We start from the raw sequence: 24,178 nt of genomic DNA, 5'->3' as shown, positions 1-24,178 counted from the left end.
CAGGAGCACTGCGACAGGGACACTGGGACAGCTCAGCAGTGACACCTGGCTCTGATGGGGACACTGGGGCAGTTTGAGGGGGTGACCAAGGTGTGACAGGAACACTGGGCTGTGACGGACAGGGACACTGGGACAACTCGATGGGGACACCAGGGTGGGACAGGGGCACTGGGACAGCTTGACAGGGACATAGGGATGTAATGGGGATGCTGGGGTGTGACAAGGACATCAGGACAACTTGGTGGGGACACTGGGGTGTGACAGGGTCAGCAGGAGTGCTCAGTGGGGATACCAAGGTGTGACAGGGACATGGAGATATGACAAGGACAGAGACACTGGGATGTCACCAGGACAGCTCTATGGGGACACCAGGGACACAGGGACAGCTCGATGGAGCACTGGGATTTGACAGGGACAAAGACAGTAACACCTGGCTGGGACAGGAACAGTGGGACAGCTCAACAGGGACACCAGAATGTGACAAGGTCAGGGACACAGGATGAGCCCATGGGGTCACCAGGCAGTGATGGGGTCACAGTGTGACCCCTGTGCTGAGCTGTGAGTGACAGAAACATTGAGACACCCCATGGGGACACTGAGCAGTGAGGGGTCACAGTGCACCCCACGATGGACTTTGGGTGACAATGATACTGGGACACCCTGATCATGACAAGGAACTGTGACAGGTCACAGTGTCACCCCCATGGCTGAGCTATGGATAACAGTGACACTAGGACATATTAAGCTGTGACAGGTCACAGTGTCACCTCCATAATGAAATGTAGGTGACAGTGACACTGGGACACCTCGATGGTGACACAGAGCTCTTCTGGTGACCCATTACCAGTGCCACCCTCACAACGAGCTCTGGGTGGCAACATGGGGACAGCCCGAGGTGACACTGCGCTGGGACAGATCACGGTGTCACCCCCATAATGAGGTGATGGGGACACAGGTACACCCCCAGGTGACCCCTTGGCTGTGACAGTCACAGTGCCACCTCCCCCACGGCACAGCAGAGGGGACAGGGGGACACCAGGCCATGTGTGGCCTGTGACTGACCCTATGTGGTGTCATGGGCGTGGGGGTGTATGAATTTCTTAATTAATTTCTAATAAACCCACCCAGTAGAGGTGTTTGTGAAGTCCTCCTCCTCCCCCCGCCCCCCAATCCTGAGTCTGGGGGACTCTGAAACCCCCCCAGAATGACTCCCAGTCCAGCCACGTCTCCAGTGTGAGTGCAGCACTGGTTTGTCCCCAAGCTGAACTCCTCAGTGACCCCAGTATCCTGCAGTCCTCCCAGTACCCCCCCCATCCTCCCACTTTTCCCAGTTCCCACCTGTGTCCCCAGTTCCCTCCATTCCCCACAGCCCCCCCCAGTTCTCCCCAGTCCTCCAGTTCCCCCCAATTCTCCCCAGTCCCCTCCAGTTCCCCCCAGTTCTCCACAGTCCCCCCCCAGTTCTCCCCAGTCCCTCCCAGTCCCCTCCAGTTCCCCCCAGTTCTCCCCAGCCCCCCCCAATTCTCCCCAGTCCCCTCCAGTTCCCCCCAGTTCTCCCCAGCCCCCCCCCAGTCCCCCCCAGTCCCTCCCAGTCCCCTCCAGTTCTCCCCAGTCCCCCCCCAGTTCTCCCCAGTCCCTCCCAGCCCCCTCCAGTTCCCCCCAGTTCTCCCCAGTCCCCTCCAGTTCTCCTCAGCCCCCCCCAGTTCCCCCCAGTTCTCCCCAGTCCCTCCCAGTCCTCCCCAGTTCCCCCCAATTCTCCCCAGTCCCCGCCGGTTCTCCCCAGTCCCCTCCAGTTCCCCCCAGTTCTCCCCAGTCCCCTCCAGTTCCCCCCAGTTCTCCCCAGTCCCCTCCAGTTCCCACCAATTCTCCCCAGTCCCCTCCAGTTCCCACCAATTCCCCCCAGTCCCCTCCAGTTCCCACCAATTCTCCCCAGCCCCTCCCAGTCCCCTCCAGTTCCCCCCAGTCCCTCCCAGTCCCCTCCAGTTCTTCACACCCCCCCCAGTTCTCCACAGTCCCCCCCAGTTCCCCCCAGTTCTCCCCAGTCCCTCCCAGTCCCCTCCAGTTCCCCCCAGTTCTCCCCAGTCCCTCGCAGTCCCCTCCAGTTCCCCCCAGTTCTCCCCAATCCCTCCCAGTCCCCTCCAGTTCTTCACAGCCCCCCCCCAGTCCCTCCCAGTCCTCCCCAGTTCCCCCCAATTCTCCCCAGTCCCCCCCAGCCCCCCCGTTGCCCCCAATTCTCCCCAGTCCCCCCCAGTTCCCCCCGTCCTCCAGGGGGCGCCCTTACGCCTCTTGCCCCATGTCTGCAGCGTCACGTGACCATGACGCGCACTCCCTGCTTTCCCCGGTAGGCTCCGCCTTCCGCCCTCTTCGTCCTCCGATTGGCTAAGAGAGCCGTCAGTCGCGGCGCAGCGCGTGACGATTGGTTCGCGGGACACAGTGGGCGGGCACAGGGAGGAGGAAGCGAGCGGGTCCCGGATGTGAGCGCGGCCCATGGAGGGGGCGGGACCCCCGGTAAGGGGCGCTGGGGCCGGGGGGCTCTGGGGTCGATGGGGAGGGGTCCTGAGGAGCTCTGGGGAGACGGGGAGAGCCCGGGGTGGGGAGTACGGTAGGGATTTGGGGGTCCTGGGCGGAACTGGGGAGGTCTGGGGGGTCGCATTTGGGGGTCCAGGGCGGAACTGGGGGCGTCTGGGGGGTCGCATGGGGCGGCCGGGGTGCGGGGGGAATGGGGGGATGCTGGGGAAGGGAGACCCCCGGCATGGGGGGACCTTGCTGTGGGGCGGGGGTCGGGGTTGGGCTGGCAGGTGTGGTTCGGGGGGTGCAGATGTGGGTTTGGGAGGGGTAAGGTGTGATTTGGGTGGTCAGGTGTGTTGAGGGGCAGTTTTGGGGGCTCTCAGGTGGGATTTGTATGTGCCAGGTGTGGGTTTTGGGGGGGTCAGGTGTGATTTGGGTGGTCAGGTGTGTTGAGGGGCAGTTTTGGGGGCTCTCAGGTGTGATTTGTATGTGCCAGGTGTGGGTTTCGGGGGGGTCAGGTGTGATTTGGGTGTGTCAGGTGTGGGTTTGGGGTCTCAGGTGAGTGTTTACGACAGTTTTGGGGGCTTTCCAGTGGGTTTTTTGGGTTCAGGTGTGTTTTGGGGGTCCGGCTGTGTTTAGAGAGCAAGATGGGTTTTGGGGGGTTACGTGTATTTTAGGGAGCCAGGTGTGTTTAGGGATCTCAGGTGTGTTTGGGGATTGATTTTGAGAGCTCAGGTGTGGCTTGGGGAGTCAGGTGTGTGTAAGGGTTTCAGATGTGATTTGGAGGATTGGGTGTGTTTGGGGGGAAGTTTTGTGGGGGCAATTTTGGGGTGTCAGGTGTGTATTTGGGGGGCGGTTTTGGGGTGTCCGGTGTGTGTTTGGGGTGTCAGGTGTGTGGGGGGCGGTTTTGGGGTGTCAGGTGTATGTTTGGGGGTCTGATTTGGGGTGTCAGGTGTGCGTTTGGGGGTCTGATTTGGGGTGTCAGGTGTGCGTTTGGGGGTCTGATTTTGGGTGTCAGGTGTGCGTTTGGAGTGCGGTTTTGGGGGATCTCGGGTTCTGGGGTTCCTGTCCGATTCGGGGTGTCAGTTTCGGTTGTGTCGGTCCCGCCCGTCCTTTCGGGGGTCCCAGCGTTGCCTCCCCGCAGGAGCCCCCCCGCCATGGATGACCTGAACCTGCACTTCAGGTTCCTCAACTGGCGCCGGCGGATCCGAGAGATCCGGGAGGTGCGGGAGGGCCGGGACCGGGACCGGGACCGGGATCGGGACCGAGATCGGGGCCTGCGCTGCCAGGAACGGGCCCGGCACATCCTGGTGGACGGGGACACCCTCAGGTACTCCGGGGAGCCCCAGGAGGGGCTGGGGGCTCCGGGGGGCGCGGGGGTGGAAGGGGGCTAGAGGGACCCACAAAAAGGGGCTGAGGAGGCCCAAGGAGGGGGTGGGGGGGATGCACCCAGGGGGGTGGGAGGCGGCTGGGGGTACCCACAGACGTGGGGGGGGGGTGCTGAGGAGGCCCAGGGGGTGTCGGGGGCTGTCTCAGTCCCCGGCGCTGTCTCAGCCCCACCTCTCCCCGCAGCTACCGCGGCCCCTCGGGCGAGGTCGGCTGTTACGTGGCCCCGCGGCCGCTGACCCGCGACAGCAACTACTTCGAGGTGAGCCGAGGGTGCGGGGGGCGCGGGCCGGCCCGGGGGGCTGTGCCGGGGAGCTGTCCCGAGGGGCGGTGCCGGGGGGCACGGAGCCCTGACCCCGCCGGGCCGTGCCCAGGTGTCCATCGTGGACAGCGGCGTCCGCGGCACCATCGCCGTGGGGCTGGTCCCGCACTGCCACAGCCTCGAGCACCCCCCGGGATGGGGGCCCGGCTCCGTCGCCTACCACGCCGATGATGGAAAGTTAGTGTCGCGATAGCGGGGGCCGGGGCCGGGAAGGCGGGGATTGTTCTCGTAGTGGGGATGTTGCAATAGCTGGTGGGGAAGTGTTGGGATAATTGCCGGTGTTGGGATAGTAAGGAATTTCATGATGTTGGTTGATGTTGGCATGTGAGGTGAAGAATGAGATGATTTGGGATGTGAGGGGTATTGGGATAGCAGGGGGATGTTGGGTTGTTGGGGAGTGTTGTGACCTTGAGGGTGTTGGGTATTGAGGAGTGTTGTATATTGGGGAGTGCTGGGACTTTTGGGATGTCAGATACTGGGGATATTGGATACTGGGGAGTGTTGGGACCTTGGGGGTGTCAGATATTGGGGAGTGGTTGGGACCTGACCTCGGGGGTGTTGAGTATGGGGGGAGCCCAGGGGGCAGCAGGACTGGGATGTGTTGGGGGACACTGAGGCTTGTCATGACATTTGGGGTCTGCTCCAGGTTTGAGGTCCCCCATTAGTGACACTCCCCCCATTCTGACCCTCCCTTTTCGGGGTCCCCCCGGTTTTGGGGTGCCCCAGGCTCTACAGTGGCCGGGCCAAGGGGCGCCAGTTTGGCTCCAAGTGCAGCTCTGGGGACCGGATTGGCTGCGGTGTCGAGAGGGGCTCGTTCGGAGCGCCCCCAGCCCAGGTTTTCTTCACCAAGAACGGCCAGAGGGTGAGGGGATCTCCACCTTGCCCCAGAGCACCCTCAGAACTCACCAGGGCACCCCCAAACCTTCCAGAACCCCCTGAATTGGGATCCTTCTACCCCTCCCCCAGCTGCTCTTTACAAAGAATGGACAGAGGATGGGGGGAACCCCAAATCTTCTGAAACCCCAGAGCTTCCAGAGCTCCCCCACTTCCTACTTTGGAGTTTCCCTAAATCCCAGATGGGGGGCCTGGGGGTGCCCCTGAGCCCCCCCTCAGCCCCTGACTCCCTCAATTGCAGGTGGGTGGTCTGGGGGTGCCACTGTCACCCCCAGGGCTGTTCCCAGCCGTGGGGCTGCACTCGCTGGGCGAGGAGGTTCGGCTGCACCTGCCCCCCCCCGGGCCCCCCGAGGATGAGGGGGGGGCCATGCTGGTGGACAGCCTGGAGGAGGAGTGGGGGAGGCTCCACGACGTGCGGCTCTACGGCTCCGTGAGCACCCGGGAACCCGGAGGGGGAAGGGACTGGAGCCTCCCCCAGTACTGGGGATGGCCCAGGGAAGTGGGGAGGGGGCTCAGAATGAGGGTGCAGGGGGGCAGAGTTGGAAGAGGGTGGAGCCCCTCCCTGGGCTGGGAGGTCAGAAATTGAGGTCATGGGGTGAGAAGAATTGGGCTCTGGGAGTTTGGGTCAGGACAGTTTTGGGGATGGGACAAGAGGGGTCCCCAGTCCTGGGGAGGGCGGAAAGGGGGGCTGTGACACGGGGCTGGGGTAAGGGGGTCCCAGCAGCAACACTGGGAGTCTGGGGGTTCTCGGGTGACCCTCAGATCCCCTGTGCGTGCCCCCCCGACCGTCTGTGACTCCCTCCTGCAGCCCCTGTGATTCCCCCAACTCCCCTGGAACCCCTCAAACTCTCCTAGGTGCTGTTTTTAGGTGGGGAAGGGGATGAATTTCGCAGATCTGGGGCTGGTCCGGGTTGGGGGGTGCCCCCTTTCCCCCCTGTCTGAGCCCCCCCGTGCCTCCTCCCTAGGTGTTGGAGTACGTGGGGAAGGGGAAGAGCATCGTGGATGTGGGGCTGGCCCAGGCCCGGCGGCCGCTCAGCCCCCGCAGCCACTACTTCGAGCTGGAGATCCTGGACCCGGGCGAGAAGTGCTACATCGCCCTGGGCGTAGCCAGGAAGGTGCGCGGGGCGGGGCGGGGGTGTGAGACACCTGAGGAGCTGGGGAGGGCAGGGAAGTGGGGGTGACGTGGCTCAAAAACGGGGGTCGGGGGGTTATACAGGGAGTAAAGGGGGGCTGAAGCCTCCTCCAAGGCTGGGAGTGGTCAAGGAAGGAGGGGAGGGGGCTCAGGTTTGGGTTACGGGGGGCTGGACCTCTCCACTGGGCTGGGGCTGGGCTGAAAGGTGGGGTGGCGGGGGTGTCAAAATGAGGGTTTGGGGCAAAAAATTGGGGTCTATGAGTTGGGGGGGGCTTGGTCCCCCACACTGCCTTCACCTCTCTCCCTCTCCTGTGCCCCCTCTCAGGATTACCCCAAAAATCGTCACCCTGGCTGGAGCAGGGGCTCGGTGGCCTACCACGCAGGTAAGCCCCCCAAAAGTGGGGGGAACCCCCAAAATGGGCGGGACCCCCCCCAGATGCTAGAACCCCCCGAACACGGGACCCCAATAATGGAACCTTCTCCTGCTCTTTCTGCCTCTGAAAGCTGCTTTCCCATTTTTCCTCCCTATTTTGGCTTGCATCTCTATAATGAGGGTCTGGGGGTCTCCCCCATGATCTTGAGGGTCCCCCCTAATTTGGGGGGTCCCCATGGTTCCTCCTTTCTGCCTTCCTCCATCTTTTTCTTCTTCGTCCTCTTCCTTTCCCAACCCAGTATCTTTCCTTTTTTGGGGTGCACTTCTATGGGGAGGTCTGAGGGGCAGTCGGGAGGAGGGGGTCCCTACTGCTTCTTCCTCCCCCTTTTCCACCCTTTTAGCTCCTTTCTCCGCCTTTTCCTTTTCACCTCCTTCACTCTCCTTTCCCTTTCCCTTTTTCCTTTCTGCCTATTTCTCTCCTATTTTTGGGATGCAGCCCCATGGGAGGGCTCCTCCTCATGACAGGATTTTGGGATCCCTCTGTGCACCCCCGTCTCCAGTTGTCCCCTTCTCCGTTTCCCCTCCTCCTCCCTGTTCTCTGCCCATTTCTCCCCCTTTCTTTGGGGTGTACCCCCATGGAAGGTATCTTGGGATTTCCCCCACGAACTCGGGGGGGGTCCCCCTAATTCGGGGTCTCCCCCCAGATGATGGAAAGCTGTTCCATGGCAGCGGGGTTGGTGATCCCTTTGGACCCCGCTGCTACAAGGGCGACGTGATGGGCTGTGGGATCATGTTCCCTCGGGACTACGGCCGGGACAGCGAAGGTACCGCTGGGCTGGGGCCCCCCAAGGCTGGGCGGGCTCGGGGCGGCTCCCTCACCCTTTTCCCTGCCCCAGGTGACAGTGATGATGCCTTGGAGCCCCCCGAAGTGAAGGTGAAGGTGCGCAACGTGATGTACCTGGAGGAAGAGGAGGAAGAGGAGGAAGAGGAAGAGGAGGAGGAAGAAGAGGATGGGGAGGACATGGAGCAGGAGCAGGAAGGCAGGAAGGTCGTGGTAAGAGTGGGGGAGCCCCGCAAAAAAAAAAAAAAAAATCTGTGCCCTAAAAAGGCCCCACCTCCAAAAAGCTCCTCCTTCACCCCAGAATTCTCCTTTGCATCATTGGGAGCCTTTTGAATCAGTCTGGGGGCCGATTCAACACCTGGATTTTGGGAGGGTTGGGCTGTCTTGCTCCCTTAATATTTTAGGGTGACCCCCCATTTGACTATGATCCCCACCCCTGAACCCTCCATCCCCCCATAAATCCCCCCTGCAGCCCCCTTGGGTTCCCTTTAGAGTGACTCACCCTGGGGTCACCCCCTTTGCCCCCACTTTCTTGGAGACTGGGGTCTCCCCGCCCTCCCCTCATATTCTGGGGTGACTCTGCCTTGTGTCCCTGAACCCCCTCCATGTGTTTGTGCCCCCTCACCCCAAAAATCCCTCTACACCCCTCTTTTGGCTCGACTTTCCTTGCCTTACTCCCCCCTTTACCCCTGTTTTTTTTGGGGGGGTGGGTGGGGCATCCCCCTGGCCCCCAGTCTCGGGGTGACCCCCATGGTTTGTGCTCCCCCAGGTGTTCTTCACACGGAACGGGATGGTCGTGGGGCGCAGGGAGGTTGGGGTCCCCCCCGGGGGGCTCTTCCCCACCGTAGGAATGCTCAGCACTGGCGAGAGGGTCAAGGTGGATCTGCACCCCCTGAGTGGATAAAGGGGGGGCCCGCGTGGGGCCCCCCAAAACCTGAAACCCTGCGGTGCTCCTGGTGCCCCCCGGGCCCTCCCAGTGCACTTTAGGGGGTTTCCACAACAGTGGAGACCCCCCCAAGGTGGTTTTTAGGGGGTTCACTCCTGCCCCCACCCCCATAATTTCACTCTTATAGGGCCTCTTTGGGTGGGGGGGGGGGGGGGCAGTGTTTCACCTAATTGAATCTCCCCTCAAAAGTACCCCACTGCTGCCCCCCTGGGTGGTTTTTGGGGGTCTCAGCCATGCCCCCCCCATTTTTGGGGGACCCATTCCTGCCCCACCCCTGTGTTTTTGGGGGACTCAATCCTGCCCCCCCCAGTCAGCCCAGTGAGCCCCCCCCAGGTCGATTTGGGGGTCTCAGTCCTGCCCCTTCCACAATGGACGACCCTCGTGCCCCCCTCAGAGCCCCCCAAATCACTCCCTTGACTCTCCCCAGCCCACCCAAGCCGTCCCACTCCACTGACCTCCAGTGCCCCCCAATCACACCTACGCCCCCTCATCTCTTCCAGCGCTCCCCCTTCTAGGGTGGTTCCAGGGGGCAGAATTTGGGGTCTCCCCATCATGAATGTAAACCAGACCCTTCCAATTCCATGGAACCCCCAGAGTCCTCAGCTCTGTGCTGGGGGCTGGGCTGGTTTTGGGGTCCCCTTTGACGTTTGCACATGGCGGGTGGGGGTCCCCATGCCACCCACCCCCCCAAATAAACCCATTTCTTACACCAAAATAAATGTGGATTTATTTGGGTTCCTCCAGGACCCCCCAAATTGCAGGGGGCATCCTTGTGCCCCCTGTTCTACCAATCTCCCCTTCTTCACTTGAGGGGGTGGTCGGGGGGGGCTGTAGGAGGTTTTGGGGGACCTTCAGGGGCAGTTGGAGGGTCTGGGGAGTATTTGGAGAGGTCTGGGGGGGTCTTAGGGGAAGTTTGGGGGCCCCAGTAGGACTTTGGTGCTGAAGTTGGGGGGAAGGGTGATTATGGGCGTGCCCTTGTGCTCCCTCGAATTGGGGGTGTTTGGGGGGTCTGGGGGTGCTTTTGGGGGGTTTGGTGGTGTTAATGACCTTGGTGATGAAGGTGATGATGGGGGGGCGTTGGTTATGTGTGTCCCCCTGTCCCTGCCTTGGCAGGGGGGACTCCAGGGGGCCCTGGGGGTCCCAGGGGGTTCTGGGGGTCCCTCAGTGTTGTGTCCCCAGCAGGACCTTGGTGAGGGGGGGGGGGGGGGGGGGGAGTCCCACTGGGTTTGGAGGGTGCCCCCGAGCCCCCCCTGCCTCGGGGGATTTGGGAGTCCCAAGGTGGTTTTTGGGGTGTGCGGGGAGTCCCCGGTGTCTCTCAGTGCCGCGTCCCCAGCAGGACTTTGGTGACGAAGGTGACGATGGCCCCTGCTGGCTGCTCGGGGTCCAGCTCCGCGAACACGTGGCACGCGTTGCCTCCCCCCAGGGCCCCCGCCTGCTTCGCCACGAACCCGAAAATCCTGGGGGGACCGGCGAGGGGGGGAGGAGTGAGGCCAGAGTCAGAGCTCTGCCCCCCCTCCTTCCCGGGGCTCCCGTTCTGGGGGTCTCCCCACCTACCTGGCTGTGGTCCCGTCGGGGTTCGCCCACCTGGGGGGGTTGGTGGGATTGGGAGGTCAGGGAAAGTTTGGGAGGTTGGGGGTCCCCCCTGTCCCCCCCCCGTGCCCCCCCCTCACCTGCGCTCCTGGGGGTCAGTGCCGCAGTAGGTGACGCTGCTCACGGGGTAGTGCCGGCGGAAAAAGAGTCTGGGGGCACCGGGGGGGGGGGCACGGGGTGAGGTGTGGGGGGCAGGGCAGGGTCGGTGGGTACCGAGGGGTTTGGGGGGAGGCCGGGGTTGGTTTTGGGGAGTGTCGGGGATTGGGGGATTAGTGGTTTGGTGGATTTGGGGTTTACTGGGGTTGGTGGTTAAGGACTGGGGTTTGGGCCATTGGAGAGGGTTTGAGGTGTCGGGGTTTGGGGGGCTGGGAGGTTTGGGGGGGTCGGTTTTGGGGATTCAGTAGTTTGGGGGGTTGGTGTTTGGGGAGATGGGAGGTTTGGGGGGTTGGGAGGTTTGGGGGGGCAGTGGTTTTGGGGTGTTCAGTAGTTTGGGGGGTTAGTGTTTGGGGGGATCTCGGTTTGAAGGTGTCCGGGGTGTGGGGGTTGGGAAGTTTGGGGAGGGTCGGGGTTTGGGGTGGGGAGGGGAAGTTAGAGGGGTCAGAGTTTGGGGGTTGGGGGGGCTAGCGGGGTCTGGGTTTGGGGTGGGGAGGGCTAGCGGGGTCTGGGTTTGGGGGGGGGGGGTTTGGGGGTGCCTCACTTGCGCTGCCGGTCCGTCAGGGTGATCCCCTGCACTGACACCTTGAAGTGCACGGGGCTGGGAGGGGGCCGGGGGGTCTCCCCTGCGCTCAGGGCCTCCTCCAGGAGGGACCCCACGGCCTTGGCCACGGCCTGGGGCCCTGTCAGGGCCTCGGTGCCCACCGAGCCCAGGAACAGCACGGAGCAGGCTGGGGGGCAACGGGGGAGCTGCCCAAACTGGGACCAGAGCCCCAAAACCGGGACCAGCACCCCAAAACCGGGGCCAGCACCCCAAAACCGAGCCCAACCTCCCGAAAACCGGAACCTGCCCCCACAGTGCCCCGATGCCAACCCCACACAGTGACCCAACTCCCGGTCCTGCACCGCCCCAGTGACCTCCCCATGCCAGAGCCTCCCACTCCAGTATCCTCGGGGCCCCCCAGTGCCCCCAGTGCCCAGCCCCACCTGCCCCCTGCCTCAGGAGGGCTCCGGCCGTGCTGACATTGGGGGGTCCCGGCGGCTCCGGGGGCTCCTCCTGCAGCTCTGGGGAGAAAGGCTCAGGGTGGGGGGGTGGCGGCCGGACCCCTGGTGCCCCCCAGGAGCCTTCTCGGCAGAAGAAACTGAGGGGCCAGGGGAGTTTGGGGGGACTCTGTTGGGTCCCAACAGCTTTTCGGGGCGGTGCCCGCTGTTTGGGGGTGTCCCCGCGCTTTAGTGGGCTCCCGCAGTTTTGGGGGATGACCCGTGGTGTTGGGGCTCCTGCGGTTTTGGGGGACAACGCGAGGTTTTGGGGCTCCCGCGGTTTGGGGGTGTTGCAGCCGATGTTCAGGGGGTCCAAACGGGGGTTTTGGGGGGTCCCCGCGGGGTTTTTGGGGCATCCCATGGCTTTGGGTTTCTCCCAGGGGGTTTTGGTGTGTCCCGGAAAGGGGTTCGGGTGGTGTACCAGCAGCTGGAGGTGGGAGGGGGGGGTCCCTGTGGGGGTTTTGGGGCGCCCGGAGTGTTTTGGGGTGTTCCCGCAGTTTTTGGGGTGCCCACCTGCGTGGGGGATGCGGAGGGTGCAGGGCAGCGAGATGGGGGTGATGGAGTGCTGCAGCACCAGTGCTGGGAGGCTCCCTGGGAGAAAGAAGGGTCAGGGCACCCCAAAACCCCCCCCGACTGCCAAAAGCTCCCACAGATTCCCTCGCACCCCAACTCCTCCCCCCCTCCCCGACCCCCCTGAGCCCCCCCCCCGAGTTCCCCTTGAGACCCAACTGACTCCACAACCACTCCCACCGACCCCACCAATCCCTCCCCGCCCCCAGACCCTCCCAGACCCCCCACTGCTCCCCCCGAGGCCACCCGCCCCCCTCACCAAAGTACGGCTCCTCCGGGCACCCCCGGATTTTGACCCCTCGCGGGCCCGTCTCGATCAGGAAGTGCCGGACCAGCTGCTCCTGGGGGTCCCCTGGGGGGGCCGGGGGGGGGTTTAGACGCCAGCGAGACCCCCGAGACCCCCCCGCCCCCCAGTACCCCCCGCCCACCCAGTGTTTTCTCTGGGGCATCCGGGGGTGTCCATGGGGGTGTCCGGGAGGCTTCAGGGGGTGCTGGGGGTATCCAACCCCCCACGGCCCCCCAAAACTGCAGGAGGGGGGGTCTCTGGGTGGATTTGGGGGTGCTGGTGGGGAATTTGGGGTGATTTTCAGGGGTACCTGGGGTGTTGGGGGTGTCAGAGCCCTGGGAGATGCCCGAGAACCCCCTCGACCCCCAATATTCCACAGGGGGGAGGTGGATTTGAGGCGTGCGGGGGGGCGTCTATGGGGTCCGAGGGGGTCCATACCCGCTCTGGGGGTGGCGCGGGGGGGTGGGACCCCCACCCTGAGCGCGAGCCCGAAGGCCCCCGGGAAGCTGCTGCTGCGGCGGACGAGGAACGAGCCGGGAGGGGCCGCCTTGAGCAGCGCCACGGCTGGGGAGACACGGAGGGGATCACACAGGGGGAGGGGGCACACAGGTGGGACCCCACCGACCCCCCCCTTTAACCCTCCAAGCCACCCACAGACCTCACCCATGACTCCCCCTTTAGATCCCCCCGTCTTCCCCCCAGCCCCCCCAGGCCCCCATAGCACCCACCGACCCCCCCCCCACTGACCCCCCCCTCACTGACCCCTCCACGCTCTCCCGATCCCCCTCAAGTCCCCCAGCCCCTCAATTCCCCTCACAACCCACAAGACCCCCCCCAAACCCATCCCTTCCAAGCCCCCGGGAGTTCCCCTTCCCCACGCCCCCTCCCCTGCCCCCCGGGGGTCCCCGCGCCCCGTTCCCCCTGCCCCCCGTACCTTCCTCTCGGGACAGAGCCGGTTTGTACCAGAACTTGCTCGTGTCCTGCACGAAGGTGCCCCCGAGGGGGGTCCCGCCAGGCCCCGCCCCCGCCGAGGGGGGTCCCTGGGCCCCCCCCGGGCTGCGCTGGGGTGAGGAGGGGTCCCGGGGTCCCCCTGGGGCCGGGGGGTGCCTCTTCTCGGGCAGCGGCGGCTGCGGGGGCGGGGGGGAGCCGGGGGTGCCGCTGCCGGGGGAGGGGGCGCGGGGGGGGCCCGACCAAGGGGTCCCCTCAATGGGGCTGCGCCGTCCTGGGGGGGCACATAGAGAGGGGAGACCCTCCCAAAAACCTCTGGGGGGGGCTCCAGAGACCTATCCCCGGTGGCTCCTTTGCCCCCGCCACTGCCCAACACCCCCGGGCCCCCCAGGTACCCCTTTAACCCCCCCAACCTCCCTCAGTTTACCCCTCAGCTCCCCCAAGCCCCCCCTCCCCTCCCAGCCCCTCTGTAGCCACTGCCCCTCCCCAGAACGCCCCCAGCCCCTTCATACCTCCCTCAATCCCCCCGTGACCCCTCCAGATCCCCCCCCACGGACCCTTTGACCTCCCACGATCCCCCCCAGGACCCCCCGCCCTCCCTTTAATGCCCCATAACCCCCCCAGCCCTTTCACATCCCCCCAAAGCCCAAATACCCCCCTCCCCCAGCGCGCCCATTAACCCCTTCGCGCCCCCATCGTTACCTGTCGGCTCCTGGGGCTCCCCCACGGCGGGGGGGTCGTAGCCCCCTTTTCCGGGAGGGGGGTCCCGCTCCGGTCCCAGCCCCGGACGGCCACAGTGGGGGCAATTTTGGGGCTCCGGAGGCGGCGAGGGGGGGCCCCCCCAGCCATGCCCGCCGTAAATTGGGCGGGTGGGGAGCGGGGAGATGCCCCCCCAGCCCTGGCAGTCCTGGCAGGGGCAGAGGGGCGGAAGCCCCCCCAAAAGCAGGTACCCCCCCGCCACGGGGCGCCCATAGGCCCCCCACGGGGGGAACCCCTCGGAGAGCGAGCGCTGCACCCCTCGTTTTGGGGGATCCCGGGAGGAGGCCAGGCTGGCCCGGCGGCACAGGGGGGGGCACGGGGGGGACCAGGCGCTGGGGGGGGCCCAAAGACTCGGGGGGTTGGGGGACACCGGGAGGCTGTGAGCGGCGGGGGGGCTCTGGGGGACTGGGATCCCGTGGGATGCAGGGGGGCTGTGCAGTGACGGGGTCCCGTGGGCTCCCGGGGGGCTGAGGGATGCGGGGGGGCCGTGCGACATGGGAGTCCCGTGGGAGGCTGGGAGTCCCTCGGATATTGGGCTGATGTGGGAGACGGGGAGCCCGGGGGATGCTGGGGGGCCGTGGGGTTTTGGGGGGCTGTAGGATGTTGGGGGGCTGTGGGGGGCTGGGCTCTCCTGGGATGTCGGGGTCCCATAGGGTGTCAGGGTCTCGTGGATCAGCGGGGTCCCGTGGGGTATTGGGGGGCTGTAGGACACGGGGGACTTCTGGGCTTGTGGGGGGCTCTGGGGAGTGTGGGGGCCCTGGGGTGTTGGGGATCCATGAGATGGGGGGGTCCCGTAGGATTTTGGGGTCCCATAGGGTGATGGGGACCCCTGGGATGTTGGGGTGCCGTACGAAGTCAGGGTCTCCAGGGATGTTGGGGTGCCGTGGGATGCTGGGGGGCTGTAGGGCAGCAGTGAGCCCTGGAATGTGAAGGTCCCCTGGGATCCTGAGGTGCTGTTGGGCACCAGGGTGTCCTGGGACAGCGGGGTCCCGTGGAATGTCGGGGACCCACGAGATATTGGGGTCCTGTGGGATATCGGGGTGCCATAGGGCGCTGGGACCCCGTGGGATATTGGGGTCCCGGGGGATGCTGGGGGGCCATGGGGTGTCAGGGTCCCGTAGGGCTTTGAGGGGTCATAGCGCGTGGGGGACCCCTGGGATTTGGGGGCCCCACAGGACGTGGGGAAGCCGTGGGGTGTCAGGGTCCCAGGGGGGCTGTGGGGAGCGGGGGTCCCATGGAATGGGGGGGTCCCGTGGGATACGGGCGTCTTATGGGATATTGGGGTCCCATAGGACAGCAGCGTCCCGTGGGATGTGGGGGTGCCGTGGGATGGGGGGGTGCCGTGGGATACGGGGGTCTCATGGAAGGGGGGGTTCCCGTGAGATATCGGGGTCCTGTAGGGTGTTGGATTCCCGTAGGGTGCCGGGCTCCCCAGTGGTTCGGGGCTCCCATAGGCTGTGGGGGTCCCAAGCGGCTCGGGAGTGTCGGGGGGCTCCTCCGCCGGGCCGGGGCTGTCACGGCCTCCTCGCACCCCGAATCCCCCCAGGAGCTGCTCCAGCTCCCGGCGCTCGGCGGCCGTGGGGGGCGGGGGACGGCCGGGGGGCGCTCCGGGTGGGGGCGGGGAGTCAGAGTCCCTCGAGTGGGGGGAGGGACCCCCCTTCTTCTGCACGCGGGCATAGGGGCTGCCGTCCAGGGGACCCCAGGTGTGAGAGGGCTCTGGGCAGGAGAAAGGCAGTCAAACCCCCCTCCCCCCGCACCCCCAAGCCCCACGGGACCCCCGGAACACCCCTGGTACCCCTCGTGTTCTCCCCCACCCCTTAAGGCCATGGGGACCCACGCCCCCCCCCCCCCCCCCCCATACGCCCATGTAGCCTCCCAAAGCCCCCCGGCACCCTCAGTTCCCATTGGCATTTTCTCCAGTCCTTCAACTCCCCCCGTTGAAGGGGGGACCCCCTCGGCCTCCCCCAAAACCCTGAACACCCCAAAGTCCTCTCGGACCTCCAAACTCCCCAAGGCACCAAACCCTGACACTCCAGGTGACCGCAGCATTCTGAGACCCCCTCGCACCCCCCAATCCCCTGTCACGGATTCCCTCCTCCCCTCCCCACCCCGTGGACCCCGCCGTACCCCATTTACTGCCGGACCACCCCCCCTTACCCTCGGGGCTGTCCCAGGGCCCCTCGAAGGAGTCACGCCGCACTGCAGGGTCCCGCACCCCGTAATCGATGGGGGCGGCGGGGGGGCCGCGGGGGGCGACCCAGCCTGGGGAAGATGCAGGAGGGGTGGGTGGTCAGGGGGGGCCGGCAGAATATCCCCACTAACTAACCCCAAAACCCACCTTCAACACGCTCGGGGCCTGAGGAGAAGACAAACTCAACGGTGGCGTCAGGAGGGAAGCGCTGATCTGAGGATTTCAGCAGGGGAGTTTGGTGGGGCAGGGGAGTGCCCCATAACCTGAGACCCCAAATCCCTGTATCCCCATTCCCACCACTCGCCGCCCCAAGTCGGGCACATCCAATTCCTGCAGCACCGCCCTGCTTCTTCGTGACTGGAAGGGCAAGAGGGAACTGGGGACATCCCCGTTATCTGTGCCCACAAATCCACCCGTGCCACCCTCGGAGCACTGTCCAGGTCACCCTAACCCTAACCCCAATCCTAACCCAACCCTACCCCTACCCCAACCCTAACCCTAATCCCGAGCCCCCCAGCCCCCTGAGCATCCCCAACCCCCCCCGTCCTCCCGTGCCCTCCCAGTCCCGCAGCCCCCCCGGCTCCCCCGGCCCGTGCCCCCACCTTGCCAGGCCAGGTCCAGCTCGTCCCGGCGCAGCCTCAGGCGGGGCCCGCGCAGGGTCCCCGTGTGGAACTGAACCCCAAAAACCACCTCGCGCCCCCCCCGTCGCCGGTGGTAACAGCGCACCTGGAGGGGAGGAGGGGCACAGGTGAACCAGGGGCTCGCACAGGTGAGCTGGGGTCACACACAAAGGTCGGGGGGTTCCCCCTCCCCGCGCCCCCCTCTCACCATCACGTCCCCCTTGAGCAGCAGCGCCGGTTCCAGGGTGACACAGAGAGACTGCGAGGCTGGGGGGCTGCGGGGAAAGGGGGGGTCAGGGTTTGGGGAGGGCTGCTGGGAAAAGGGGGGGCATTGGGGGGGTTAGGGTTCGGGGGAGCACGTTTGGGGCAATCATTTTTGGGTGGGGTGTCAGGATTGGGGGTACCCCCTGAAACCTCAGCACCCACACAGCACTGGGGAAAATTGGGGGGAGCCCCTGCATCCCTCAAAGAGGGGATCGGATGTGCATGCCAGGTTAGGGGGCGGGGCTGTGAGCTTTGGGGGCACCCTGGGACCCCCAAATGGGCACAGTGGGGGATGTGAGGCGTGGGGGAGGGGCCGGGACGCCCCCAGGAGGCACAGCAGGATGGGGGGGAGGTTTGGGAGGCTCCGGGACACACCGAGGTGCAGGGGAGGTCAGGTTTGGGGGGATGGGGGGGTCACTCACTAGACCCCCGAGGTGTAGACGAGTTGCAGCGATTGGTAGATCTTGAGGAAAGGGCGGCAACCTGGAGGGGGACACGGGGGAATTATTGGGGGGCCCTGGGGGCTGCCGGGGTCCCTCCCCCCACCCCAAACTGACCGTCGGGGGGGTCGTAGGCGGGCAGGGGGGGCAGCAGGACGTGGTGCAGGAACTGGGGGGAGCTGTTCAGGCGGAGCTGCCCCGAGAGCAGCGCCCCAAAATCCTCCGTGTACCTGGAGGGGCACCGGTGGAACCCCAAAACCGCCCCAAAACCACACCAAAACAGTGCCAAAAATCCCCTCGGAACGACCCCAAACACCAACTGAAACTATGCCAAAAGTCACCTTAAAACCGCCCCAAAACCAGCCCTAAGAATCAGCCAAAAACAATCACAAAAAATCACCCTAAACCACACCAGAAGTTACCCCTAGAACACTAAACCCCATCCCAAAAGCACTCAAAAATCACCCGAAGAAACACCCCAAAAATCACGCCAAATCATCCCCCAAGACCCCTCAAAACCACCCCAAAAACCATTCCCCCAAATCATCCCCAGAACACCCCAAATCCCGCCGTGACCCCTCCTGACTCCCCGGACCCCACAGCCTCCCCCACCCTTCAGGACCCCTGGAGCCCCCCAGCCCCGGCCCCACCCCCCTACCTGCGCTGGGAGGGCTGCAGGACCCCCCCCAGTTTCTCCTCGCAGAATCTCCTCATGCTCAGCGCGTTCAGCGCCTGCTCGGGGCTGGGGGGGGAAAGGGGGGTGAGGTACCCCCGAAGCCCCCACGACCTCCCGGGACCCCCGCGACTCCCCCAAACCCGATTTCTCCATAGCCCCAATCCTCCCACGGTCCCTTTAACCCGCCCCCCAGGACACCCCTCACCCTCCCATGAACCTGAGAACCCTCCTTTGGACCCCCGCCCTGACCCCAACCCCCCACAACCTCCTATAAACCCCCACCAGCCCCCCCATTATCCCCATAAGCCTCCAAGCCCCCCCCCACCCCCAAAGCCCCCCCCGGCCACCCTCACCTTCCCCACACGTCGCTGTAGTGCAGAAACGCCCCCACGACCACCCCGACCGGGGCCTTGCTGCCCTGGGGGAGAGGACGGGACGGGTGAGAACCTTCACAACTCCCCAGTACCACCCAGTACCTCCCAGCACCACCCAGCGCCCCTCCCCGCCCCCCAGTACCTCCCAGTGCCCCCCAGTACCTCTCAATACCTCTCAATCGCCTCCCAGACCCCTCCCCGCTGTCCGCAGCCCCCCAACCCCACGAGAAGCCCCCCGAGCCCCCGCTTCCCCCGGGCCCACCTTGCAGAGCAGCACGGCCACGTTGCGGGGGTGCCCCCCCAGACACCCCTCGAGCGCTTTGCAGACGGAGCAGAGCAGCTCCAGAGGGGGGGCGAGCAGCTCCGGCCACCCGAAATCCAGCACCTGGGGGGGGGGCTCAGAGCCGGCACCCCAAACACCGCGGGGACCCCAAACCCACCGGGACACCCCAAACCTCCTGGGAGGCTCCCGAGACCCCCAACCCCCCCCGCCCCGGACATCCCCCAGCACCTCCGAGGCACTCCCGACCCCTCAGGGACCCCCGCACCCCCCGAAGTTCCCGCAACTCCTCAGGGACTCCCCCAAGACCCCGCGCACCCCCCGAGGCTACCGCAACCCCCTGGACACCCCCACCCATCCCCCACGCCCTCCAACCCCGCGGGACTCGCCCCGGGACCCCCCAAACCCGCGGGACTTGCCCCGGAACCCCCCCCCCCGGGAGCCCCAAATCCCCCGGGGCGACCCTCACACCCCCCCTGGTGCCCCCCTCACTTTGGGGTTCAGGCGCGGGAGGTCGCGGCGCTTCTCGGCCAGGTTGAAGATCTGCGGGGGCACCGCGGGGTCGTGGGGAGCCCGGGTCCACCGGGAGCCGCCCAAAACTGCCCTGGAACCCCCAGATTCCAGCCCCCGCCACCCCCGGCTCCCCCGTGTGTTATCCGCCCCCCCCCCCCCCTCCCCACTCCCCACTGGGCTCCCAGTGCCCCCCCGTGCCCCCCGCGGCCCCCCGCATTGCTCCCAGCAGCTCCCCCAGTACCCCCCAGAGCCCTCCTAGACCCGCTCCAGTTACCCCAGCTTTTGCCCCAGTTGTTTCCCCAGTTGCCCCAGCAGCCCCAGCTTTTGCCCCAGTTACCCCAGCTTTTGCCCCAGTTGTTTCCCCAGTTGCCCCAGCTGTTGCCCCAGCAGCCCCAGTTGCCCCCCAGGCTCACCGTGTAGTTGGGGCCGTGCCGCGCCCCCAGCAGCCGGGCCAGGTGCCGCAGGTGCCCCCCGGGACCCCCCTCGCCTCCCGGCAGGGCCACGCTCAGGATCCGCTCGGTGACGAACGCCAGGTCCAGCGGGGGGAGGGGCGCGGCCTCGGGGCTGGGGGCGCGGGGGGTCCTGGGGGGAAAGGGGGGGCTCAGAACTGGGGGGGGGCATCCCCAGAATCCATGAAGCCGCCGGGGGTAATTTGACCCTCAGCACCCTAACCCCACCCTTCCCCCCAGCACCCCAACCCTCCCCCGGCATCCTCCAGCACCCCAAAACCTCTGGGGACCTCCCCCAAATTCCCCGAGACCCCCACAGAAGCCCCCAGCACCCCAATACCTCTTGGGATCTCCCCAAGTTCTCCGAGACCCCCCAGTACCCCAAAACCTCCTGGGCTCTCCCCCAGATTCCTCCGCTCCCCTAGCGCCCCAAAACCTCTGGGGATCGCCCCAAATTCCCCGAGACCCCCCCAGCGCCCCAAAGCCCCCGTACCTGGGCAGGGTGCTCCGCTGGGGGGCGCTGTCGAGTGAGGAGCCCTGGAGGGTCCCGGGGGAGCCCCAAAAACGAGGGGGGGGCAGAAGGGGGTCGGGGGGTCCCCAAACATGGGGAGAGTTAAGGGCTGGCCCCAAACACGGGGGAGGGGAAGGGGCCGAGGCAGGGGGGGCAAAGGAGGGGGTGGGAGGGGTCCCCAAAACAGGGAAGTGTCGAGGAGTCGAGGGGGTCAAGGGAATGTGGGGGGGACTTGGGGTATCCCCATAACAGGGGGAGGGGCAGGGAGATCCCCAAAACATGAGGGGGGTCGGGAGAGGGGAGGGGGGGTAAAGAGGGGAGCCAGGGATGGGTGGGGGGGGCCAAGGGGGGTGTCAGAGGGGTCCCCAAAACATCGCAGGGTCACGGGGATGTCAGGGGTGTGGGGGCGGGGCGGGGGGTCCCCAATTCCTGGGAGGGTCAGGGGGGTTTTGGGAGCCCCGGGAGGGGACTTTAGAGGGTTCCCGGGAGGGGGGGTTAGAGATACCGGGGAGGGGTTAGGGGTCACGGGGGTCAGTGAGTCGAGGGGGTTTTGGGGTTCCGGGGTTTTGGGGTTCCGGGGTTTCGGGGGTCTCACCACGCGCTCGCTGCGCCTCACCGGGGCCGTGTTCCGCCTCTGCAGGGGCACAGCAATGTCTGGGGGGGGGGCCCGACCACCGGGGAGGGAGCAGCGTCCTGCCCGGGGGGGTCCCGAGGGGAATTTGGGGGGTTCAGGTTCCAGCGGGAATATCGGGGGTGCCGGGTCCTAACACGGGTCCTGAGGGGAGGGTCCCGTCTCCTGCTCGGGGGGCTTGGGGTGGTTTCACCCCTTCCGTGGAGTCCCTGATCCGGCTCGGGGAGTTTGGGGGTCCCGAGGGGAGTTTGGGTGGTCCTGCCCGGGAGTGCTTCGGGAGTTCGGGTCGTGCATGAGGAGTTTGGGGGTCTCGAGGGGGATTTGGGGGGTCTCGGGTCCTGCCCGCCGGCTTCGGGGAGGTCGCGCCCCTCCCCCACTCACCAGCTCAGGCGGGGGCAGAGGTTGGCATGGTGACGTCACCTGGAGGAGGACACGGGGATCATCCCAAATGGGACCCCAGCCCCAAATTGGACCCCAGCTCCAAATGGGCCCCTCCGCCCTTGGGTGACGGCCTTGCCCTCCGTCCTACCTTGCTCTCACATTTCTTGTGGGCGGCGACTTTGCAAACTGGGGGGGACAAGGGCGACATCAGGAACCCCCGGGGTCCCCCCAGGGACCCCCAGTACCCCCCCGCACCCTTCCGCTGCCCCCAGCAACCCCACAGTATCCCCAGTGACCACTCACTGCTTCCAGTGAATTCCCCAGTGCCCCCAGTAACCACTCAAGGAACCCCCCCAGTGCCCCCAGTAACTGCCCAGTACCTCCCCAGTGCCCCCAATAACTGCCCAGTGCCCTCCCAGTACCCCCCCAGTGCCCCCAGTGACTGCCCAGTACCTCCCCAGTGCCCCCAATAACTGCCCAGTGCCCTCCCAGTGCCCTCCCAGCGCCCTCCCAGTACCCCCTCAGTGCTCCCAGTGACTGCCCAGTGCCCTCCCAGTGCCCCCAGTAACTGCCCGGTACCTCCACTGTACCCAGTAACCGCCTCCCCCCGCCACCCTATCCAGCCCCCCCGGTGTGCCCCGGGGCTGTCCCGGTGTGTCCCGGGTGTGACCCGGGGCTGTCCCGGGGATGTCACCTCTGCACACGAGCCCGTGGGGTCCCAGGGGGGTCCCGCAGCCCCCGCAGGTCGCTCCCCGGCGCAGGCTCCGCTCGCGGAACGCGTGGGGGGCGGCTGGCGACGGCCTCGGCTAGGGGGACATGGGGGGGTCACCGCTTGTCCCCTGTGTCCTCCCCGTGCCACTGCCACGACCTCTCGCGTCACTTCTGTATCACCCCCACGACCCCCCTGTCTCCCATTTGTGTCCCCGCCATGTCCTCCCCGATGTCGCCTCTCATGTCCCCTCATGTCCACCCCGATGTGACCTCTCGTGTCCCCCCCATGTCCCCCCCCCGTCACCCTCTGTGTCTCTTTTGTGAACTCCCCGTGTCCTCCCCGGGTCCCCTCGCTGACCCCCCCCGTGACGGCCCCCAGTCCCACCCAGTTCTCATCGTGTCACCTCCGTGTCCCCTCGTGTCCCCCCGCTGCATATTCCCCGTCATCCTCTGACCCCTCACACATCCCCAAGTGTAACCCCCTACTCCCCTCGGTGTCACCCTTGTGACTCCGTGTCCCTCCTTGTGTACCCCATGTTCCCTCCATGACTCCTCACTGACCGCTCTGCGTCTCCTCCGTGTCACCCGTGTCCCCTCCATGGCGCCACAAGTGTCCCCGCATGTGTCCCCACCACGTCGCCCTCTTGTCACCCCCAGTATTCCCCCGTGTCCCGCCCCCCCCCCATCCTCCCCTGTGTCCCCTCTCGGGTCCCGCTCCTGTCCCCGCCATGTCGTCCCTGCGTCACCTCCGTGTCCCCCATGTCCCCTCCGTGACCCCTCGTGTCCCACATGTCACTCCGTGCCACCCCCGGGTCCTACAGGTCCCCCGTGTCCCCGTGTCCCCCCCCGGTTGTGTCTCCCGGAATTCCCGGTCCCACCCGCGGCAGCCCCGCTCTCTCTCCTGTTCCCCCGTGTGCCCCCCATGTCGCTCACGTCCCACCCGTGTCCCCCAGTGTCCCCTCGTTCCCCTCCCCGTGTACCCCGCCCCCCGTGTCGTCCCGCGTGTCCCCCCCGTGTCCCCGCCGGCCCCTCTGGCCTCCGGCCACGGACAGCGCGTCCCGCAGGAAGCGGGGCAGAACCAGCCCAGGAAACGGCGACCCCTGGGACGACCCCGCCGTTCTCACGGAGGGGGAGGGGCGTGGGAGCGTGTGCGGGGGGAGGGGGCAGCGGGGGGGGGGGAGCGTGGGACGGGGAGGGAGGGGCATGGGAAAAACGGGAAAAAGTGGGAAAATGGGGGAAAAGGGAAAGTGGAGGCGAGGGGTGAGCGTGGGAAAATATGGGCAGGGGCGGCGGGGGGAGGGTCAGACTCGCTTCCCCCACCCCAGTCACCCAGCGTCACGAGTGGGGAGGGGGCGGCTGGAGCGGGAACCCCGCGGGGGCGTCACGGGGGGGGGGTCCCGCCGCTTCTCCCCCCGCACCCAGTCCCCCCCTTCCCCACGGGGGTTCCCCACCCTACGCGGGACCCCCACCCCCACGGTGACCTCCCCCCGCTCCTACCGTGTCAGGGCCATCGCGGCGGCCGAACGCGCGCAGCAGCGTCCCCACGGCCCCGGGGGGCTTCATGAGGGGGCTCCGCGGGGACCTCGGGGGGTCCCAGGCGCTCCTGGGGGTCGTCTCTGGGCTCCCCGCGAGTCCCGCGAGCGGCTCCGTGGCCAAAGGCGCTCGGGGAGGGGCCGTTTCCGCGAGCCCGGAGCCGCTTCCCGTGCCGGGGGGGGACGCGGACACGGGGGGGACACGGGGGGGACGACACGGGAACGACACGTGTGGCCACGGGGAGGGGACACCGGGAGGGACATAGGGGAGACAGGGAGGGGACACGGGGGACACACAGAGGAGGCACACGGGGCGGACACGGGGGGACACGGGCACGGGACACGGGGAGGATCACAGGGGACACAAGGGGAGGGACACAGGGGGGATACACAGGGGACACGCGGGGTGACACCTCCCTCTGCTGACGCTGCCTCAATTTCCCCCTTTCTCACATCCAGGATCCCCCAAAATTCCTCCCGAGCCCTCCCGGCACCTTCCAGGCGCTGCCCCCGCCCCCTCTTCATCCTCCTCCTCCTCCCACCGCTCCTCCGTTAGCCCACTCCCGCGGGCCCCTGGGACCCCCAAACTCGTGGGGAAAGGAGGGGTTGGACCCACCCCATAGGGACTCCCAGGGTCAAGGAGAAGGGGGAGGCTGAGACCCCCCCCTCCATGGGACCCCCAGATTAGGTGGGAAAAGGGATCCTCAGCCCATGCGACCCCCAAACTCGGGGCGGGGGATGTTGGTTTGGAGGGGCTCGAGGGACCCCAGAGAGTCCCGGGATGGGCTCCGCAGGGGGCGCAGGGACCCCAAACCCCTCCCTTGCGAGGCCCCTGGGGGGGGGGAAGCTCGGTTCAAGG

At 66.5% G+C, this 24,178-nt stretch overlaps 2 protein-coding genes across 3 annotated transcripts; one reads left to right on the top strand and one right to left on the bottom strand.

Moving 5' to 3' along the window:
- The first annotated feature begins 2,449 nt into the window (after positions 1-2,449).
- SPRYD3 (SPRY domain containing 3) lies at positions 2,450-9,118 on the top strand. Its single transcript, XM_084223647.1, has 11 exons — positions 2,450-2,505; positions 3,650-3,835; positions 4,078-4,153; positions 4,266-4,390; positions 4,940-5,075; positions 5,349-5,537; positions 6,073-6,222; positions 6,565-6,622; positions 7,317-7,436; positions 7,509-7,666; positions 8,223-9,118. Exons 2-11 carry the CDS (start codon positions 3,663-3,665, stop codon positions 8,355-8,357), a joined length of 1,320 nt encoding a protein of 439 aa, XP_084079773.1. The 5' UTR covers positions 2,450-2,505; positions 3,650-3,662; the 3' UTR covers positions 8,358-9,118.
- Positions 9,116-23,484, bottom strand: TNS2 (tensin 2). 2 transcript variants are annotated; one of them, XM_084223636.1, is made up of 27 exons: positions 23,285-23,484; positions 21,771-21,882; positions 21,225-21,262; positions 21,077-21,115; positions 20,660-20,698; positions 20,047-20,090; positions 19,518-19,686; positions 19,084-19,134; positions 18,574-18,696; positions 18,291-18,355; positions 17,920-18,003; positions 17,379-17,491; positions 17,244-17,304; positions 16,766-16,832; positions 16,540-16,663; positions 16,085-16,150; positions 15,904-16,008; positions 13,690-15,462; positions 12,974-13,261; positions 12,478-12,603; positions 12,013-12,105; positions 11,697-11,774; positions 11,130-11,207; positions 10,687-10,873; positions 10,070-10,138; positions 9,954-9,983; positions 9,116-9,856 (listed from the first exon to the last, which is right to left on the bottom strand). In XM_084223636.1, the coding sequence occupies exons 1-27, from the start codon at positions 23,348-23,350 to the stop codon at positions 9,715-9,717; spliced, it is 4,230 nt and encodes a 1,409-aa protein (XP_084079762.1). In that variant the 5' UTR covers positions 23,351-23,484; the 3' UTR covers positions 9,116-9,714. The 2 variants fall into 2 exon arrangements, with proteins under 2 accessions (XP_084079762.1, XP_084079763.1); XM_084223637.1 differs by having other exon boundaries at positions 9,748-9,856; positions 12,974-13,166.
- Between the last annotated feature and the right edge of the window lie 694 nt (positions 23,485-24,178).

This window comes from Fringilla coelebs (assembly GCF_963513975.1).
Source record: "Fringilla coelebs genome assembly, chromosome: 30".
Lineage (NCBI taxonomy): Eukaryota > Metazoa > Chordata > Aves > Passeriformes > Fringillidae > Fringilla > Fringilla coelebs.
Note: the sequence above shows the minus strand (reverse complement) of the source record. Positions and strands in the feature narration are given on the sequence as shown.

Bases quoted from the DNA above. Each gene is read 5' to 3' on its own strand.
- SPRYD3 (XM_084223647.1), top strand. From the start codon at position 3,663: ATGGATGACCTGAACCTGCACTTCAGGTTCCTCAACTGGCGCCGGCGG. The intron at 3,836-4,077 runs GTACTCCGGGGA...CTCTCCCCGCAG, and splicing joins GTGGACGGGGACACCCTCAG to CTACCGCGGCCCCTCGGGCG. The intron at 4,391-4,939 runs GTTAGTGTCGCG...GGGGTGCCCCAG, and splicing joins TACCACGCCGATGATGGAAA to GCTCTACAGTGGCCGGGCCA.
- TNS2 (XM_084223636.1), bottom strand. From the start codon at position 23,350: ATGAAGCCCCCCGGGGCCGTGGGGACGCTGCTGCGCGCGTTCGGCCGC. The intron at 21,116-21,224 runs GTAGGACGGAGG...GTCCTCCTCCAG, and splicing joins ACAAGAAATGTGAGAGCAAG to GTGACGTCACCATGCCAACC. The intron at 16,009-16,084 runs GTGGGTTTTGGG...CATCTTCCCCAG, and splicing joins AGGCCCCGAGCGTGTTGAAG to GCTGGGTCGCCCCCCGCGGC.